This window comes from Plectropomus leopardus, chromosome 6, assembly GCF_026936395.1.
Source record: "Plectropomus leopardus strain MGB_pleo_1.0 chromosome 6, ASM2693639v1, whole genome shotgun sequence".
Lineage (NCBI taxonomy): Eukaryota > Metazoa > Chordata > Actinopteri > Perciformes > Serranidae > Plectropomus > Plectropomus leopardus.
Genome location: NC_142181.1, coordinates 15,054,153 through 15,076,375, shown reverse-complemented (window position 1 = coordinate 15,076,375; position 22,223 = coordinate 15,054,153). Strand labels below are relative to the sequence as shown.

Sequence of the window (22,223 nt, the reverse complement as noted above, 5' to 3'; positions counted from 1 at the left end):
TAGGATTCAGAGGGATATGTTGGCAGAAATGGAATATAATATAATAAGAATATTTTCATCACCGCAAAATAAGAACCACTGTGTTTTTGTTACCTTAGAATAAGCCCTTAATATCTACATAGCAAGCAGGTCTTGTCCACCATGTGGCCCCGCCATATTTCTACAGTAGCCCAAAATTGACAAACCCAACACTGACTCTAGATAAGGCCATTTATTTTTTCCCGTCACCCACCGTAGTTAGCAGCCCCTCTGTGACGAGCCAAACAGTGTAGGAAAAACTCAAAAAACTCAAACGTCTTGATCTTAAGTTACCAGAGAAAAAGGTGAGTATGCATTAGGAGGTGCCAGACTGGCAGCCTGTCTAACACGAACCAAACAGCGTCTATCCGTAACAAGCTGAACAGCGTTGGGAAAACAGCAAACTGTGACGTGAAATTGTTTAATCCAGTGTTCAAATCACCAAGTCTGTTTGTTCAGGATAAACAAAGGGCTCTGGTAAAAACCTTGTGAACTATGAACACTGAAAGATTCCAAACCAGGAGTTCACACTTAGCACATGGGATGAGTTTCAGATGGTTGCAATCTGTAATCCTTACCACTAAATGCCCCTAAATACTTTAAGTTCATTTTAAAGCCCATCAGCCTATAAGACAACAATCTCTAATGCCAAGTACATGTGTACGTACAAACACATGCACAAATGATACACACATCTCTACACACATGCACACACACAGCCATTAATGGACTACTTGTGTAACCTAATGATAGGCTGGTGGCTTAGAAGCAGCAGTCAGAGCTATTCCCTGCTTTGCACGATGGCAATAATTATACTGGTAGGGCTGCACATACGCATACGCATACGCACACGCACCACACACGCACCACACACGCACACACGCACACGCACACGCGCACGCGCGCACACACACACACACACACACACACACACACACACACACACACACACACACACACACACACACACACCAGCCTGTCTGTTTGACAGCAGGGATTAGCAAGGAGAGGTGCAGCTAATGCCCGGTAACGAGACATCCAGCTTATCGCCCACAGAATCGTGTGTCTGTGTGTCTGTGTGTGTGTGTGTGTCAGAGAAAGAGAGAAAGAAAGTACTTGATGGATCTACAGTCAATTAGCTGCATGTTTTTCTGGACTTTGATGACGCTCCCACATCTCACTGGTACCACATGTCTCTTTCTTTCTCTCTCATCTCTCCCTGAGTTTCTTATATTCCAATGTGCATTAGCAAGAGGTGATGTTAGCCTTTAACATAACATTAGCCTGATAATTGATAATAAATAACAGCAATAAGTTACATTGAAAAAAACCCAACAACATCATATTAGATAGTTGTAAGTATGCATATGTACATAATAATTAACACTGTATACACACAATGAATACACATTTGTGTACAGTGTACATACACATGGATTCATAAGGGCATCATCAGATTGATGTTTTTACTCTGAAGGCAGGTGTTACCTGCAAATAAATGTGGTTTTGTTTGCAATCTCAACCAGAGCACTGATCTGCTCCCCATAGCTCGAGTCCTACAATTTTGGTATATTTTTGGCCAACATTGGGAATATAGACGGGAGACAAAAGAAACACCTGAATAAATAAGTGGAGACGCTGAATGAATCCAGATGCTTCCACACAGCTGCACTGCGTGACACAATTAAGCAATTAACATCCAATCATGCTCTGTGGCACAAATAAAAATGATAATCAGGCCCAGTTAATTCAGATTTTTCTTAGATTTTGGGACTAATGTCTTACACAGCGCCCTTATCATAAAAACAGCAAATGTGTAGATTTTTTTTTGAGGAACACTGTTCATCCTTACAGTAGAGTTCCAGAGATTTGTAAAATCAATATCAAGGGGCACACTGAAGCTGTTCTGGGGGTTGGTTTTGCCTTTGATTTGTCACCCGTCTGTACATTTCTCAGATCTGTTTATATTTTGAGAAGGGGAGTGAAAAATGCTGCTTGTCCTCTGTGTGTCCTAATTAACAATGTTGGCATAATCTGGTCCCTCGGTAGCAATGTTTTTGCTGTAGCAGCCGATCTCTATGGCCAGACTTGGTCCCTGGAGTTTGGGCCTGCTTAAGGATTTGTTTTGCTTAAACTCATCAATGTCAGCAATGGATTTGGTAAGCTTTATGCTGCAGTAGGAAGAGTCTGTATCACTTCAGAACAAGTGGACAAAGAATCCGATGGCACTCTTTTGTATTTGCAGTGGCAAAAGATACGGTTATTCTCTGGATGCAGTGTTTGTCGACTCTGAGGATGTTTTCAGTTTACTGAAACATTACTTTCACCTTTTTCGTATTTCTAGATAATTTAATAATTCTTTTTGTGCTGTCCTGATTGTGATGTTGTGATCCAGGAGCATGAAATTTATATAGAGAAGATGTTTTTTTTATAAGTCTCCAGTGAGCCAAGGTGATACAGACGATTCATTGATATACAGCAAATGTAGAATAATGTGTGGCACAGACTCTGTGCCACCTTATCTCACCTAACCTAGTCTCTGGTTTATTATCAGTTTGAATGCAGAAGTGGTTACGACTGCATTTATGAGCTTACAGACTTTCCACTGACAGTAGTTTGAAGCACTTGGAAGAGCACATACTTGTGCCAAATTACTTTCAAAGTCAATTTAATCAATGGCTTTGTATCTCTTGGTATTTTTTCCCTTTGATGTCATATGACACTGGTTTCTCACATTTTTTTAAAGGTCATTCATTGTGGCAGTAGCTAGAATTACACAGCCTCTGTGCTCCATGAACTTGGGAAGCAGGAAGCTGTACATTATAAATGTTTGAAGCAGATTCATACATATTCAAAAGATGTGCATTTCTGTTTTATATGATGCTTTTTAAACTTTTTTTGCCTTTTTCTTACAAGCTTACTTGAGAGATATACGCACAAAAAAATTACAATGTGCCTGTACAGTCCTGTACATGTGAAAATGGCAAGAAGTTAATCTAATCTAATGTCATCAATTATATGGCCAATTGCAGTATATATCCAGACATGAGCACACTTTAATGACTTGTGTTACATTGTTTAACTGCATAACTTTACCCCCACGTAGTCACTTGTGACATGAATTTGTTGCCATGTGCGGAATGTTCATCTGAAAACAAAATTATCCTGCTTCAGCTTCTAATCGGTAAAACTGACCTTAATGATTCAGCGCAAAGTATCTGAGTGAAGTATTCGGAAAGTGTCTTTGTTATATCAAGGGACACAGATGGAGAAATGTGTAAAGCACACAAGTAAACATCCTGATCTCTCTCTCACAAACTTCCTCTCTGTCATATACACTCTCACTCTGTCTCTGTCTCTCTATGATTTTCTTGCTCTCTGTCTCCTGTGTTCCTATGGTAACAAGCTGTGCGGGGGCTGTGATGCGGCACACATCGCACCCGTCTCACTGAGCTCACCGGAAGAAAGGGAAAGTGAGGGAGACGGAGACAAATGAGCGACATGGTTTGGTGTAGGCTATGTGTTCCTGGGGTCAGTGAATGATATCCTGCCCCGCTAACCTTAGGTGCCATCCAGTTGAAGAAATGCTGAGTTGAAACAAACACTTTGATGTTAAGTAGCTGGTAATAATGCAGAGTTAATGGCCTGCGCAGTATTGATAAAAAAATCTGTTGTGTTTATTACCTAAGTATTACCTAAGTATCTATGTCATCAGTTTGAAACAATTGTAAAGCTAATGAAAAGTGAATTTTCAATGCGTAATCTGGTGTTTGTCTGGGTCAGCCACCACCTACAGATACCTGTCAAAAGCTTGCCTGTGTTTTAAATAATTACATATTGAAGCCTATCACATTGTCTGACAGCTTCATACAGTCATCCAACACAGACATATGATTATAGAGTAATAGCTCATTAGTCAGAGTTCTACAGGCATTGTCTGATTATAGTTGGTTATTCTGATTAACCTTATCTTGATCACAGTCTTCATCAAAGAATGTATGCTGTAAGTACTGGGTAACTTTTTAAATAGAAAGATTAATGCTGCGGAATGACATACTTGCAAATATTGAGAGTTTGGCTACAAAAGAAAGCTATCACCATTTTATTAATAGCGCAAAATTGCATCCTCTATGGAATAAAGCCTTGACTATTTAGTGGAGCACTTGGGGAAAATTAAAAGGCTACTGAAGCATGATCTGTGGCTAATCAGACAAAGAGGTTGCAATATTCAGCATTTTTACAGAAAAGTGTTTTTTTTTTTTAATCCAACAGCTGAAAAAGTAAATCAACTAAAGAAATGCACATCTTTGGCTCTGATGCAGCCACTTGTCTGTCTTAAGTCTGCCCTCTAGTCACCACCTTGGTTACAGGTCACACGTATCAACACTGAAGGTTGCTGCAGAAGGGCAAAGACGAACACAGACTAGAGCTATTTCGGTTAGCAAGTGGGCCTGTGTGTTGAACATAGGGCAGCAGATAATACTAAAGTTGTAATAAACATCACAGAAATAAGCTGAAATTGCAAAAACACCCATTACTTATCCTGGTAACATCTGGCTGTTACTAACATCAGTTGCATGATTATAAGAATTTCAAGAGATGTGAACAGATTATCATAGTGAATAAAAATACAGCACAGTGAGGATAGAGACATTTCATACACCATACCACACCGTATACAATGCGGACCTGCCAGTGCACATTCAACTAATTTTTGACCTGTTCATATGAGTCAGCTGTCACCGTAGGTAGAGGAGCTAGTCTGCAGTATAGTTCATATACCTATCTGATAAATCAGAGAATACAGAGCGTCATAGAGCATAAGGCCAGTGATTAAGCTGCTGTATTTGCCTAGTTGAATGTAAAAGGTACAATCATGTGTGAGCTTGCTTTGTATATTATCCAACAGTGTGTCTTTGGGTTTACATGATTGTGACTAATTTCACACAGATTTCACTCGGGCTGCTCCTTTAAAGTCTGAGATGTGAACCATCAGTCATAGTCGACAGAGATTGCCTCAAATCCAGCAGTTGTATTTAGGTTTTTGGTTAGGTTTTTCTTGCTTGTCAGTGTGCTGTGCACTTCTGGGGATGTTTTGGTCTCCAGATTTTGCTGCGGAGTGAACACTCTTGACTGTCACGGTAACCTTTGATTCAAGCAGTAGTGGACATGCTGCATAAAAGAAATGCTTGGCACATAGGAAGAGAAAGACTGCTCTTCTACTATAAGTAGTGAATTTAGAGCTCACAGCAATTTAATGCAATACAGTCTCTGGCTTTTGTTTGATATCTTGTGTTGGCAAAAAATGTTGTTGCACATTTGCCTGTCATAAATATATGACGTGAATGCCGCTGTCACATGTAATGTCCCCCTGAGCCTGCTCAAACTTTAAAACTATGTGGAAAATAAAACAGATTGTCAAATATTCGTACTGAACAGCCAAATCCGATTTGACTGACAATTTTTAGTCAGGTACAGCCCTAGATTTCATACATCTTATACTTTTAAATTATTGGAGGAGATGAAAAAGAGCAAGTAAGCAAACATCATATTGTTTCATCCCAATGAAGTTGTCCTAACCTGCTCTGTGCATCAGCAAATGGGCAAAGTGACAAAATTGTTCACCCCCAGCTCATACATCTGAACATTTTACTGAGCTGAGAGGTGTAATACTGCTGGAATGAGCCACTTTAGCACAACATAATACTGTGTGTTTTGCATGGCCAGAAATTATAATGATTATGTTTCCTAAATGCACACACATGCTGTTCTGCCAAAACATCCAACTTTTGAGTATTTCTCTGTATAAATGACTTGCGATTCATTTAGAACTAACCAATGAAGTGTCAGAAGCCAGAAAGTCAGTCCATTTCCTCAACATACTTGTGAGAGTCAGCCAAGACAACCCATTTTCAGTTAATATTTAATTTAATTCGATGACCCACTTCTTGCTGTAACCCATTAACACATTAGGCAACTGAACAAATTGCCTCATGTGATGAATGGATAGAAGCATCCATTTTATTTTATACATCAGAAAGAGCTGATTTCTTCAAAAACTGAATAATAAGACAAAGGAGAAGAGTTAATGAAATACTGAGGATTAGATGTATTCTTTCTCACGGCCTGTGTCAATGCAATCCCATCTCTTCAATTGCTCCTATTTTTCTGCACTGTTCACACAATAGCAGAAAAAAAATTTCAAAATATGGTAACTGACAAAACACTCAGAAGCCTCAATTTTCTTTCATTCCCATCTTTTGTTTCACCAGTGGCCTGCCATTTACCAGAGGCATCACATTTCATATTTCTCTTAATTACCTTTGCCTGGTTCAGACTCAGAGTCACATTAAGGCCCAATTCATTTCCTGTCCAGGCACTGTAAGAGATAGCAGGGCAATTCTTCACAGATAGCCTTTCAAATGTGTGATGGATGACAAGCATGTGCATTTTGCAGAAGAGAGAAGGAGGCTGAAAAGGTGTGGCTGATTATGAATATAAAATAGAGGGACACAAAAAGTCAAGTGTGGAAATGAAAACAGTTGGAGGAGATGATAAGTACTGAGAATCAAATATCAGAGGTAATTTGAGTCCCGATTAAATCTACATTGTCATTAACTTATGTCAACTCAATGTCAGCATAAGAAAAAAGTACAGTTAAATGAATGTTCAGCTCATTGGCATATCTCAAAAATGAAACAGAAAAACAAAGGGGAACCCTTTAGATTCCTGTGTGGATCACTATAACGACTATAAAAAGGATTATTTTTGTATATTTGAGTATGCTGAGCCACTAGGCTGACGTAACAGCCGGTTTAATCCCACAGTGTAAATCTCAGAAAATGAGCAGCGAAATGCCAAAATGAGAGCTCACAACAGACGAACCACGCAAGCAACACTATTTGTTGTACCAACACACAGATTCATAAACACACAAATTCCGACAGAGACAGATATATATTTACTCTACTTAACCTTTTTTCTACCGCCCTTCCCTACAATCAGTCTCTCTGTCATTTATGTCCATCTGTCTGTCTTTCTCCCCCTCCTATCCTCTTAAATTCCCAGCACTTTTCCCACTGGAGAGCTGTAAGAGGATAAGGCCATTCCCTGGGAGAGCAATAAGAGGATGAATCTGTGTTTGTAGGTGTGTTTTTGTGTTAGCCAATGACTGAATGTGTGTATATGTATATAAGCATTTTTTGCATCTTGCATATAATGGTAAGCCAACTGAATACAGGTGTGTTTATGTGTATAGATGTGCATGTGGATCAAAGTGCGTTTGTGTGTATACATTATGTTGGCTGACTGTATGCATGTCTACATGCCCACAGGTCTGCCCTACATATGGAAAAACCTCTTAATTCCCCATCAAGGGACTCTGAGAGTTGGAATATCATTAGAAATTCCTGTGCATTCGTCTTTTGTTCTTCAGTCCTCTCTAACTGCAGAGCGATCACTAGCAGTCATTAATCAGCCTGTCTTTCAGTAGGAACAGAGAGAAAAAAGATGAAGGGATTGTGAAGCAGCAGAACTGCCTAATGATATGATTTTCGAAAAAAATTTAAACCAGCCACTCACATGTTGATGCTCTCAAAAGAATGACTAGATACATAAAGGGTTGCTATCATCAGTCTTTCTTTTAAGTTCTTTATTCTTTATATATGCTGTTTTAAATAGAAATACTGTGCATTAAACCATGTAAGCAACACCTCTAAAATGTCACTTTCGTGTAACTTTAAAGACATTCTTTAAATGAATAGGTCGCCGATTTTCGACCAGCTTTGTATCATAACAGTGTGGCAAGTTTGTGTAAATAACTTGGGTTCAACTTCCCTCCATCTTGCCAGTGCCCAGATCTCCGTACACATCCTCAGCTCAAACTTTCCAGCTCAAAAAAAGTTGTATTTCGTCTCATGTGTCAGATTTTTGCTGGCTCATGGGCTGTTACGCAACTACAGATTGTACTTTTGCATTTCATATGCCGAACGCCATGGACACCAAGAGTATAGAAGCGGAGAGAGAGAGAGAGAGAGCGGGAGAGAGAGAGAACCATCCCTCCCTCAAACTCAAACCAAACTGTAGAACTAAGCAATGCTGATGAATCCCACTTGATCTTAACTCACCTATTAGCATAGGTAATGCCCCCTTAACACTATATAAGGGCAGGTTTTGTGCAATGTGCAAAGACTCTGGCACATGGCCAAGACTGGAAAAATGACAATAAAAGGCTGTAAGAGAAATTTCTGCAGGAGTGAAACAGACACACTGTTAAATAAACTTGAACAAAGTAAATGTGATTTCAGGAAGATGCATATAAGTATTAAAAATACACGAAAAAGTTAATAATAATAAATAAAAATTTAAAAAAATAATCTGGAACCATGATTTTTTTTTTGTATGAAAAATGACTTACACAGAAGAAAAAGTGGTCAATTAATTTTCTAATAATCAACTGTTTCAGCTGCACTTGTATAGTTTCATGTCTTTGGTTTGTGTGAAAAAATCTTAATTAGTAAAGTAGTCATCAAATAAAAGTAGTGGAGTAAAAAGTACAATATTTTCCTCTGAAGTGTAGTTGGGGTAGAAATGGAAAGTGGCATGAGATTAAAATACTCAAGTAACCTCAGATCTGTATTTAAGTACACTATTTGAGTAGATGTACTTCTTTACAGTTCAGCTCTGGTCAGCAGACAGTAACTGAGAGTTTACATGAGAGTAATCGGAATCAACAGACTGACTATAGCTGTATCCCTTTACCCCTGAAATGTAATAATCCAGTCATTATAATTCATCTAAATTACTATCTAAATTTCATTAAATGATATTAGTGCATTTTTAAAATGTTCCTCAAATATAAAACTTATTTTTCCTTGTGGGGGACAACAATGTATGGCCTTTGAAAGAGAGATGTTTTTCTCCCCTACACCACTCGTAAAACTTTTTCTTACCTAAGAGAAAAGCAAAAATAAGACAACATTGGTGAATCCTAAAATCAATGGGTGCTGACAAAATATGAACAAATCCTGGATACGTGCAAAAATAAGAGAAAATTTGTTCATATATAGTTACTTGCATGAGGACCATTGTTACCTATTTCTTAACAAGTGTTTTAAGTAACATATTTCAGCATACCTTTTCACAGTTATTTAAGATTGTTTTTTACCAGGTGGTCGCCATATTGTTAGCTGTGTCAAACAGATTGGTTTGCATTATGCCAGGTCTGGTGCACTGCAGTGCATTCTGGTAATTGTAGGTTTTCTACCTCTTGAGCAAAAGCAAAGGCCAGAGCCCTTTTTTCTTTTTTTATGGCACCAATGTCAATTTTTTTGTGCCTTTCTATTGCACTGACAGCTGAGTTGTATGGTAAAATACTTCTTTAAGCTGTGGCCTCACTCGAAGCTCCAAACCACGACAAAAAAATTAGTTTCTCCGAGGTTACATATGAACAGGAGGTCTCATCAAAGATTTTATACATGATTGTACTTTAAAAGGAGTTATGACAAATAATCATAACTCTCACTGTTCAGTATATGAGTGAGAGGAGAGGCGAAAATCTAAAGAGATTAAAAAAAAATGTGGTGGTGGGTTATTTGTAAATTTTAGTGATGTACCTCAGTGTTCACGGAGCTCAAATTCAGTGGCTAAAAATAACCCACACCACCCAATTTTCTAGGCACCACTGTTACACGGTCAATGCAGCATTACAGTTAATACAAGTTTTTGGTGCTGTGTGATGTAATGCTATTTCAGTGGTCTCAACATCCCATTAAAAAGGATTCACAGCTAAAATCCAACTGCAGGCACTGACCTAGAGGGCATCAACACAATAACAGCAAAAGCTTATTCAACAGCACCAACACCTCTCTAACAGTGTCATCAAAAAGATAGATATTATAACCTTCACAGAGTTCATCACCATTGTACAAAACTGGAAAATACTGTATATAATAACAGATGCTTCTGTTGTTGTGTTAATCCCCGATACAACATGAAAATATAAAAAGAGTTGACATAAAATGATGCAACACCCTGAGACACAAACAGAGACATATGCACACTGTAATGATGCACAGCTGTCCATTTCTACCAAGTACAAGCCCATAATGGATTCTTGTACATCTTTTTAAAAAGCTAAAGGTCCAGTGGGAAGGATTCAGCATCTAACAGAGCTGAAACTTCTCCAGCGCGCCAAGCATGTCAGAGAACTATGGTGGCTTACACAAAAACTCAATGGCCTTATCTAGAGTCACTGTTTTGTTTGTACACTCTGGGCTACTGGAGAAACAGCATGCTAGACTCTGTGGGAGGGACCCACTCCATATGCAGATAACGGCTCATTCTAAGGTTACAAAAAACAGAATGATTCTTATTTTCAGATGACTATACACTCTACTCTAACAACATCCATGTGCAGACCTTCCTCTAAAGTCTACAGACCAGGAAAAAAACAGTGCTTTCCCTGCTTTCCTTTCAGAGGGAGGAAGAGAGAGAAGTAAAGTGACAAAAAGAAAAAGAGCTGCAGGAGAAAGAGAAGTAGACAGAGGGACAAAAGATAGAAACAGGTACTGACAGAGAAACCCAGAAATAAAGGGAAAAACACACAAGATGAACAGAGAATTCTTTGATATTGGATAGTTACAGTTCAGCAGCCTTTTGATCGGCTGTCTTGGAAGACGTCACCCAAACTGACAATGGAAAATGAAAGTCAAGGTAGAGTTTCTTTGGGGTTTAAAATGAAACCTGCTGTGTTCTTTGATATGTGGTTGACACTTATGACACCAGGTAAGAAAGAGATCCAAGCAACTTTGCCTTATGAACTCTTTCCCTTGTCAAATTTAAAGAAAAGGGGCTTGATGTTGTACAACAAAAGGATGTCAATAACGATGACAAATACACATACAATAGTAAGTCTAACGAAAGGTGATGACTCTTTTTGAATATTTTATTTAATATTAAATAAAGTTTTTAGAGGCAAGGTTTTTTGGCAATGGTTAAACTTGAGTGCTCTTGGTCTGTAGTTTTGAACACACATCATGAAAGTAAAGTAACTTTTTTGTACAAGTACTGTAAGTACGAATTTCTGTTGACAGACTCAATAAAATACAAAAAGTAGTTGAAGACCAAGGTGTTGAGCCAGAGGTTCAACAAAAATTTGATTTTAAAAAAAAAAAACATTGCAGCAAAAGCTTGGGACAAAATAGTGACATAATGCATCACATCGTCAAATGATCTTCACCATTATTTGTGCTGTCCGCATAATATGAATACTCTTTCTGCTGACAACCTAAAAGTGACATTTCCAGAGGACTCTGGGCTACACATTTTGAAACAACCACAGAATTTGGTGCAGACTCTCTAAGGAGCACACAAACCAAAATGGACATAAACTGATCCGTCAAATTTAACACCATTTTCCATGAACCCCAGACCATTGTAGGAAAAAGTTTACAGCTCAACATACGAAGTAAGTCCATGTCTGGATTGAGAGGTTGTGGCTAGTTCAGACATGTCCGTGATAACAGAAGGACAGAGCGGACCGAACAGTGTAATAGTTTTTGGAAAACAAAGATAACTACAAAGTTTGAAGAACTGCCTCAGAAGATACTTTTACAAAGATGCAGTAACCTGCACTGTAGTTTTTTGTATGCTAACAACTTAATCATATGAGACACAACAATGAGTTACAAAATTTTGTGAAATAGAGGCCATCTCGGATATGACATCAAGACTTCGGCTCACTATAGATCAGCCATCAGTATTTTCTGAAAAAACAGAAATCTGTGAAATCTGTGTGTGTGTAAGTGCAACATGAGAAATGTCTTAATAAAACAATCAAAACTGAAAAGGTGAATTTTATGTGTGGGAATTTTCCTTTGTTTTCTATGAACAAACATAAAAGCAAACACTAAAATGTACTTAACTACATTTAGGCCTACTGCCTTTGTACAGGCAGTTAAGTGATATTCCCACAGCTGAGGTCTTGAAATAAAATCCAAGTCCTCTTTGTGTGAGACAGAGACACACAAGTCTTTAGACTTCAACACTGCATTGAGTGGCAGAAGGTGGTGGATAGAGGTGATCCTGGACATGACATCAGGACTTTGGCTCACTATAGGTTAGCCATCAGTATTTTCTGCACAACCAGACCAGTGAAATCTGAGAATTCACCAAAGGCATCCCATGTGAAAGACAGATGGACATAGGCTCATTCATTGCCCCAAGGAGGAGAAATTTTTGGAAAGTGCAAGTGTGGGATGGATTAGTGATAAGGCCTCCAAAAATCCCAAAATTCCCTGAAAAGACAGATTTGTTCAGTCCGAAAGCTAGATGCCCCTATTCAGACTATTGGGAACTCGGAACAAGATTTGAGTCATTATCACGGATTTCCAATGTTACATTTTTTAATCCAGTTTAAACACATTTCAACTGTTTACTGACATTTCAGCAACAGTGTCAAAAATACACATTTATGTGTGTTCAGATGAAATGTCTCATGCAGTGGACCCCCTGAGAGAAGCCACAGACCATCTATTGATCTGACAACCTCTACAGATGAGTCTGCACCATGGGTAGCTCACTTGCTAACAACACACAGTCAGCCACACACACACACTAACACAAACAGTGACACCTGTATACACGCACAGTGTCTTGCATTTGTATAAACTAAAATACACAAACTCCTACACATTGACAATGTATAATGACACACACAGTCACACACATGTACTAATACACATGGAAATTTCTCTTAATCCCCTTCATCTCTGTCAGTCATTCATTCTTCCATATTCCCCTGTGTTTAATTACCAGCTGTCTTTTATTGCAAAGTGATGAAAAAAACCCCAACCGAATTAATTTCCATCGTTCCATCAATTAAATGACACGGAGCAGCTCTTGTTTTAATCAGGGGTAAATTAACATGATACTAACAAACATTACACAGCTGCATATTCCAAACATCGCACTGGAATAGACCTTGTTTGTGCGTGCATGTGCATTATGTGAACCTCTTTGTGTTAGTATTCGCCCGTGTAAGCGCGTGTGTCTGCAAGGGCAGATGCTTCCCAAACTCAGCGGTGATGTGAAAATTACACTCCTACTGTGGGCATTTTGCTTTTCATGTCTGACACAAAATCTTTTATTACCATTATATTTGAATGCCCCACACACACACACACACACACACACACACACACACACACACACACACACACACACACACACACACACACACACACACACACACACACAACACACAATCTCTACTCTCTTCAATCATCGCCTCCCATCTCTCCCATTCTTTGGCTTTTTGCATCTTTCCTTTCCCCCCCCTAGCTCTATTTGCCTGCTCTGCCCTCACTATGTCTCTGATCTTCTCTTAGTACCATGCAGGTGTACAATCCACTAAAAATCAATTTTAAAGACAGCAGCTTTGAGACATCTTAGATGTTTTGCCATGAGATGCCGTTTAACCTCTCCCTTCAAATTTTTCTCAATTTAAAACCTCGAGGAAGTGCGGCCTTCACAGACAGCTGTGGTGTGAATTGGGAGACTGCAGGGGTCTGACCTCTGTTAAATGATCAGTTCAGGGTCTCAGTTCGCATACATCACACTTGTACACTCTGACAAAACGCAAGCAGCTGGATTCAGGGAGGGAGACACTGACAGGGAGAGAGAGATGATGAGATGAAGTAACATTTGAGAGGAAAAAAGAGTGAAGGAACTGGCTGCCAAAGATGAGAAATGTGACAAAACAAGTGAGTAATGGAACATGAGAGAACAGTAGGTTCATGGATTATCAGCACAGCAATATTCAGATCCAAATTTCACTGAGAGAGCCTTCAGCATTATCAGGAAACAGTGGTGCTGAATATATTTAATGTCACTCTCAATATGGCTAATACAATATAATACAATATAGCTACAGAGAAAAGCCTGCTATACAGCACACATTCCCTGATAATAAACACACATATAGATGCACCCACGTATGCACATAGCCATTCACATAAACACATGCGCATGCGCCACATATCGCCCCAGCTGCTATGCTGGATTCATCCAAATATGGTAGGGGATATTTCCATGGCAACAGCAGGCAGAGGGGGTGCAGACTTGTGCTGGATGATCTCCAGAGAGAATCTGCTTTTCGACTTTTGATTCAAACTATTCTCTTTAAATTCATTCAACAGTGAAGTCATTTCTTCAGCACAGTATGAATATATGCCTCTTATGGAAAGACAGGGAATCCAGCAGTGGTTACATATTGGCTGCCATAGAAATGCTATCACACTGCTTGAACTGTAAGGTGTCAAGTTTACTGACAGTGGTTTTAATCTATCGAATTCTGCAGGAATGTATGCTAAAACGCAGAAATGAGTTAGTGTTTCTGCACTCTGAAAAGCTTAAGAGATTTTCACATTTGGTTCTTCAACATAAAGTAAGCAAATACCCCAGCTGTGTCTTAAATAAGGCAGTTGCTAACAGGTGGCTATATGATGCCATTACGCCAAACAGCTTTACAGCGTCTTTGTGGTGGCAACATGAAGTCACGTGACAGTGTTGTAGTTCATTATCCACTAATGTAAGCTTTCCATTTCTGTCAACTGCATTTACGCTTCAAGCTACAGAGCTTACTTTCCAATCCAAAATCAAATGTAAAAAAATCTCACTGGCTTTTCAAGGGAAACAGGGTGGCGCTAACTTCTGTGTCAGCCTACAGAAAAAGGTCATCCCTGCAGCACTCTATTGCACAGATAAATAATTTGTTATACTTGTACTTTTTGTACTTATAACCAGTGATTTAGCTTGGTTCAACTTGGTTCTCCTATTATAAAGGACATGCACAGCCCAGAGAATGTTTCCCTGAAATCTGTGGCTGCAAAACAGCTGCACATGTGTTACAAATTTATAAATAGCACTGATGGAGCAGACATAGATTAACAGGTAAAAGACAGACAGTGCTTGGGAGGGAAACAAATTACAAACTGAAATGGCTGATCATAAAATACAGTTGTTGTTGTTGCTGTGAAGTCAACCGTAAGATAAGTCATGGCTATTATCAGTGGCAGCCCTGCATGGTCTAGATGGAAATTTATTGTGAGGAGGGACAGTGCATTCTGTGGGAGTGTGTGTATGTGTGCACACAAGAAGGTAAATACCATCTTAAAACTCCCACTGCCTGACCCAATGAGCCATACTGTACATCTATACTGTGCACTCAATTCAGAAACGAACACATACTCTAGACTTCTGTGGCACAATGTATAAATGCACACTACCACACACACCCACACAAACACACACACACACACACACACACACACACACACACACACACACACACAATATGCATTCTTTCTCTAATGTGTCAATGACAGGATTAAGGATTTGTGAAGCTTTTTTGACCAACAAGTCAGATAGCATTTGTCCATATTTGCCACAGCGCTCTGCCAAAGAGAGATGATCAAAATAAAAGTGTGTGTTAGTTCTACTACAATGTATATTTCGGGAGGAGTGGGGGATCTTATATATGGCTATAACATATGGGAGGAGGAAATTAAATATTTTACAAGTGGCGGCTGAAGCATATTTATTTGTGTCATTGAAAGGACCTCATTTGAATTTCAGAAAGGAGAGGATGTTTCGCTTGAAGACAGACAAAAGAGGTTATTAAGTTGATTTACGGAAAAAATTATGGCGTAAGGGCATGCCGATTTGTGCTCATAAGTGTGTGTATATGTGTAGACGTCTACGTGTGTGTGTGTGTGTGTGTGTGTGTGTGTGTGTGTGTGTGTGTGTGTGTGTGAGGGTGTTTGTGTGTCCCATGTGGCTAGATATTTATCTCAGCCCAGCTATTCATTAATGGGTCTGTAGCCTGCTGGCACCATGAGGAATTATAGGACAGAAGCAATCAATACACTCAGGCTCCAAATCCAGACTCTGTGTGTGTGTGTGTGTGTGTGTGTGTGTGTGTGTGTGTATGACATAGTTTTCTTGTGATGTGATAGTTAGCCCCAGGACCTGATGTGAGATTTTAGGATTATTTCTAGAAGAGTATAAGAAATCTACAATCAGAAAACTGAAACTGAGCACCTGCTAAGTTTTTTTTTTTTAAATTGACTGAATGCAAATCAGCATTGAAAGTATTCTTGATGTTATGCTAAGGCCTTCACTGGACTTAATAATTTTTAGTTTATATATAATGCTTATGTCAGTGGGGTTTTACGTTATTTTAGTATCTGAGAGTGTGAATCAAAAGTTTTATCACAATATTTTATTATTCTTTGGACAGTCTGCCACGATACGGTTTCAATTTTATTTAATTCTGGGGCCTGAGATTGTTTTCATGACCAGTAAATATAAGATCATTAAATATGACCACTATCTTGGCCACTTATCATTATCTGCCTGGTGCTAGGTCACTAGCACTTTTTGAATTTCTAGTAAGGAGGTGGAAAAGGTGAAACAGAGGTGCCATGGAATTTTCAAAATAAAGGCATTTCTTACAGAAACCTTGCACTATGTTATTGGATTGTTAGTAACTGATTCATTATATCAATCCAGATTGATGTATCAATACACCCCTGCTATTATCACTTGTTAGCAGTGGGCCTATATATATGATTTATACATGACAAAATTGCAAAAAGCCAGTAAAAATGCCTTTACTGAACAACTTGTTGAAGAGATGAGTTTATTAAAAGAGCAATGTCACTGAAATGTTCATATCTAAATTTCAAGACGGCAAATAGCACAGACACTTTGTCATGTAAATTATTGTATGGCATCCTGAACACAGCCTATATCAAAAAGTAAAAATGCAATCTGGAGATCTTGTAGTACTCTATTCTATTAATGACCCTACTTATCTTCCCTAGGTAACTGAATAATCTTCTGTGTGCTCTTGTGGTAATGTAATTATCCTGGTGTTAAACACGTCTGCCCAACTGGGCTAATCAGAAGTTCCTTCCACAGACCTCCAGTGAGCAGGGCATCCACCCGTGACCATCTCCAATTTATAACTACAGTTCGTTTATGATACTGACACTAACGAAGGATGATATTCAATTAACCAACCTAATCAAGAAAGACTGGCCAGGACCAGAGGACTACAAGATATACTGCAAAAAAAATCAATTTTAACAAGCCATTAGGTTCTATGTTCAGCCTTGGAAAACTATTTACAAGCGGAAAGCAAAATGGTGCTTAACTGGTATCAAGATGGTGTTGCATAATTTAAGGGAACTGTTGGAATACATTGATTTAATTTGGCAACATGTTATGTCAGCTTAAATTGAATCTTTAATTGAAAATCTTCTCAGATTTAATATAAAATAACACTTTACTTTGTTGTGGTTCAAATGAAATAAGCTGTTGCTGTTCCGAATTTCAGAGCCAATCTGGTGTTCCATAAGTGGTCTTTCATCTTCCTCATCTTTCCTTTGTACCTAATAATGAGTTCGTTGCTTCTTTTTTACCTGACAGCAATGAGCTTCATCCAAAGAGTTTACTGTGACAAAGGATCCTGCTATCCCCCAGATCCAACTCTCCTTCATGTAGGTGCTCTTAATAACTAATAAAAGAAGCACTGAACTAGTGACAAAGAAGAGAACCCTCAACAACTTCCAGTTTGCTAAAACCACAAACTAGGTTTATTAAAATGATTCTCTCTTAAGCCCAGTTAAGACCAAAGCTGCACACTTGCACTGGTCCGCAACGTTCTGAAGACCAGCTAGTTTACACCAAAAAAACCAGACAAGACGGTGCACTGCCTCCATAGACCTTAAACGATATTTCGTCACATATCATAATATCAATGTAATATATATTGATATGTTGCCCGGCCCTGATTCACGGACCCGCAAAAAGAGACATTTGAAAAGACATGACAAAAAAGGTACACATACAAACAAACAAACAAACAAACAAACAAACAAACAAACAAACAAACAAACACACACACACACACACACACACACACACACACACACAAAAAGTTGATTAGCTGTTCAAACAGGTGACAGACCTTATGTTCTGAAATCAACCACTGGCGATTTGATAAGTTGAGTCATGGGGGAAACCATCAGCTGGCCTGAGTCTTGCTGAGACCAGCCAGTTCACACCATTGCAACTTTCTAAAACAGTTTTCATCTCGCCACAAATCTTTGCCCCCAAAATGGGCTTTAGATTTACAGCTTTCTCAGCTAAGAAACAAACCCAAGGTCCCTGCAGCCCTGTAACTCTCATCAAGAGTGACGATTTCTTTTTGTTGTCCTCACTTGGGACCTTCCATATATTTGTACTGCTAACCACTGTGCAGCTCCACTGGACCAGTTGGAGGTTAAGTGTTTTGCTCAAAGGCACATTCACAGTAACCGTTAGAGGAGGGTAGAGCATTGTTGTGAGCCTGTCCTCAGTTTTGTAGCTTTAGGCAACAATTCAAACCTGGTGTGTTGAACTGACACAATCCATCAAATCCTCCATGGTGTGAATAGTCACATCTTATAAACAACTGAACCCCTGACAGGATGTAATGTCATCAGCTGATCAATGTCTTCAATTTTGAGGATAGGATATTTATCCTCGTTTTATGATCTTTCTCTCTCTTTCCTTCCACTTTCATCTTTAATGACAAGGCAAACCCAATTAGTAGGATGTATGGCATGTTTAGTATGGTTTATTACTTTACCTTGCTCTCAGCAGGACGATGACAATGATGAGGTGGATGAAAAAGACGATGGGTAAGATGAGCGTGATGATAATGAGCATCATGGCTGCGTTGACAACAAAAATGATGCTGGCTATGATTTAGTTACACAGCGCAGGTCACTGCAGGAAGAGTAGAACAAAATTAAATAGAATAACATTTGTAGCATTTTAATAGCAAATACGTGATAATGGTTCCAATCTATTCAAGGTCTTTTTTGTCTGCATATTGGTTGGCATAGCTGTTGAAATCATTATTCATCTTATGTTTATTACACAGTTGGCATGGCAACCAAAAGGCTTAGAAGACACTATCATACACAAATGCACACACGTACTTACACACAAACTCACACTAACATACACACATATAGATAAGCACAGATGTAGAAAACAGCCCATTTGGAAGGTTATTTTTGCAAGTGGATTGTAGGAGGAATTCATCTAAGTGAGCACAAACCTTAATGTGAAAAACACCTCTGAAATTCAGAAAACAGCCTGTGTGTGAAGTGTGTGTGTGTGTGTGTGTGTGTGTGTGTGTGTGTGTGTGTGTGTGTGTGTGGGAAGTGCACGTGTGTGTTTTTGTGAATGTCTAAAGGGGAACAATGTCTTTCTCTGTACGCTTTGGATGTACAGTCAATTTGTGTATTTAAGACCATTCAGTATGGTTCTCTATGTCTGTGGTACAAAGATGCTGCGGCTCCACCATTTCACTGGGCCAAGGCAGAAATCCACAGTTTGAAATAAATATCCTCGAAAAGGAGTTTTTAAAACAAAGCAGAATCGAGTTAGAAATTATCTTGTTTACCAGCCACATAATAAAAATTACTTGTTGCTCAGGGGGAAGCCAAGTCTTGGGTACTTTACAGTTTATACCAGTGTTTGCTACACCCTTCTGCAGCAGAGGCAGACCCCCTACACTGAATAATGATAGCCATGATGACATCAAAGGAAATGAATGTACATTTATGAAACAAACTAGAAACTCAAACACATTTGCTAAAGGGACAGTTCACCTCAAAATCCAAAATACATATTTTTCCTCTAACTTGTAGTACTATTTATCAGTCTTTATTCTTTTGGTGTGAGTTGCAGAGCGCTGGAGATACAATGGCCATTGAATATGATAAAACTAGATAGCACTCGGCTTGTAGCGATTACAGTGCCAAAAAAAAAAGTTACAACAGAAAAAACTCAACAGCAATGTCTCTTTCCAGGAATCATGACCCAGATACTCAGGATTATCCACAGACCTTGTTATGAGCAGTTTAATATAAGGACTTAAAAAAATAAATATTAATAGAACTACACTCTCCAACTGTATGTCCACGGAGAAGGAGGCGTGCATCTACTCATGGACGAGAGGCTTGTGCTCATGACAGTGCAAGACGTAAACATTAATGTGTCCTCCTCAGCTAAGCAACACAAGTCTCGTGCCATCTACTTTCATTATATTCAAAAGAAGCCAGACATTTCTAAAGGCCCGTGACATATAACAACTTTGTTTCCACCTCCCTCCCACGTGACTTTTAGTTTTTGTTTACTTCCTTCCTTCTGTTTCTCTTCTCATGTGCTGAGCTGAACGGCCAATCAGAGTGTTTTCATTAACCGACTGGCTCCACAGCAGCCACCACCATTTTAATAGGCTGAACTGGTGGGAAAAAAAGTGGCCACAGTCAACAAGGGCTGTCAGCTTGGTGTGATAAATAGATTGATAAATAGCATTATGGGCAAGAGGAAAATTGTGTTGATTTGGGGGTGAACTGTCCTGCATGCAGCACTGCGCGTGAAAGACCAGGTTGAAGTTACTTTGAAGCTTGATAGTCACCACTTGGATGCAAATTTTACATGAAGAAATTGATTGGACATGTTTGAGGTAATAAGCTATTTTTTTAATAGCTCTGTGTTTACAAGTATCAGTGGTTCTCATAAGAGGAATAGAGAAGAGCACAGAGCCCCAAATCAAGGACCCATTAAAACATCTCAATCATATTATTTCAGTTACACTAATTTCCTGGGGGAAACCATGTACATCCCGTATGTATAGCAACATACCACTGTTCAACAAAATACAGTAAAACTTTGAGGCTCCACTGACCTGCCAATCAGAAGGAACTCTCCCACCAGTCCCTGGCGTCTCATGGCCATGAGGATGTTGCGGACAGTCATGCCTTCACAGAAACAGGCCACCACCCTGGCCTTGGGCAGGTGGCCCCTCAGTCTCTCCAGCAGGCGATCAAAGCTCTGCTCTCCAGCATTGCTCCAAATTTTGCCTGAGGGAACATGCCAGACAAATACAAACACAGTCTGTGACAGATGTGAAATGCTTGGATCTTTGTTGCGTCATGTGCTTTGAAGTGTTACTTTTTTTTCATTTTTTTTCATATCAGTTTCAGTATTTCATTGTGCTCAGTGTCAACCACCTGACACCCACAGTGTGAAATGGGTCTTCACAAAGTCATAAAACAACAGGCAGATCTTTATTGTCAAAAATATATGACTTCTTGTTAAGCAAATATCTGTAAGCTGAGACGGCAGGTAAACTCATTTTAACTGCAAACACCATGGTGGCGTTGTTCCACAGGTTATGAAAAGGTAATCAGATGCAATTGCTGCTTGTTGCTGTGTGTGTGAAAAAGCTGCCAAATCCTCACACAAACTATACACCCACTAAAATTTAATGCAGTTTCTTACCTGAGTGGGCGATACAAATGCCCTCCTTGGCTGCCATGTCCTTGAATGCTTCCATCCCACTTTCACCGTAGTTGCCTGGAAAACCACAGAAAGTTAAAAGGGTCATGGATATAAATTCAGTTTTTTTAAAGATTAATCCAACAACCTTTTGAAAAGCGGACGAACATGATGGATGTATAGATGTCAGCCCAGTCACCTATGTAAAATGTTGTACATACACAAACCTTGTACATTTCTGCAAGACCACGGATATGTTTACTTAATACGTTTTACATGTGTTACGTAGTTCAGATTATTTGTATGGGAGCTGAGTTTCTTATTAGGAGGAAGAGGGGATGGTGGATGGTGTGACCACAGACCACTAGTGGGGACAGAAGAAAGCATGCATTTTTAGAAGAGGACACGCCCAGCCGTGTTTGTAGAGTCAAAAGTATTTTGTTAACCAAAGCACGTTTTCTTTGGCATTTTTTATACTCTTTACTGAAAATAACAGAAAGTAAAGAGGCAAGAGAGGAGAGGACATGCAGCAAAGGGCCCTCGGCCAGACTCAAACCCTTGGACTCAACCTTAACAATACCTGCCCCAAAGTGGGCATTTTTTAATGAGAGTTTGGGACATGTCCAGCCATGTTTGTAGTGATCATAGCAGGTATTTCAACAACCTAATCCTAGCCAAGTGGTTTTTGTGTCTGGACCTCACCACAAGTTAACCACAGCCTTCACACAACATAAAACTGAAAATTGAAATGTAAACAAATGTCAAGTTTTGACATATCAGCGAGGTAGTAACAGTACAAA

At 39.1% G+C, this 22,223-nt stretch overlaps 1 protein-coding gene across 2 annotated transcripts in view; it reads right to left on the bottom strand.

The window, feature by feature from the left end:
- grm5b (glutamate receptor, metabotropic 5b) overlaps positions 1-22,223 on the bottom strand; it is a 94,263-nt gene that overhangs the window by 44,844 nt on the left and 27,196 nt on the right. For both annotated transcript variants that reach the window (XM_042486430.2, XM_088078852.1), the window contains exons 5-6: positions 21,427-21,501; positions 20,831-21,005 (exon numbers count right to left, since the gene is read on the bottom strand). In XM_042486430.2, the coding sequence (XP_042342364.1) occupies positions 20,831-21,005; positions 21,427-21,501 (250 nt within the window). The remainder of the gene's footprint in view (positions 1-20,830; positions 21,006-21,426; positions 21,502-22,223) is intronic.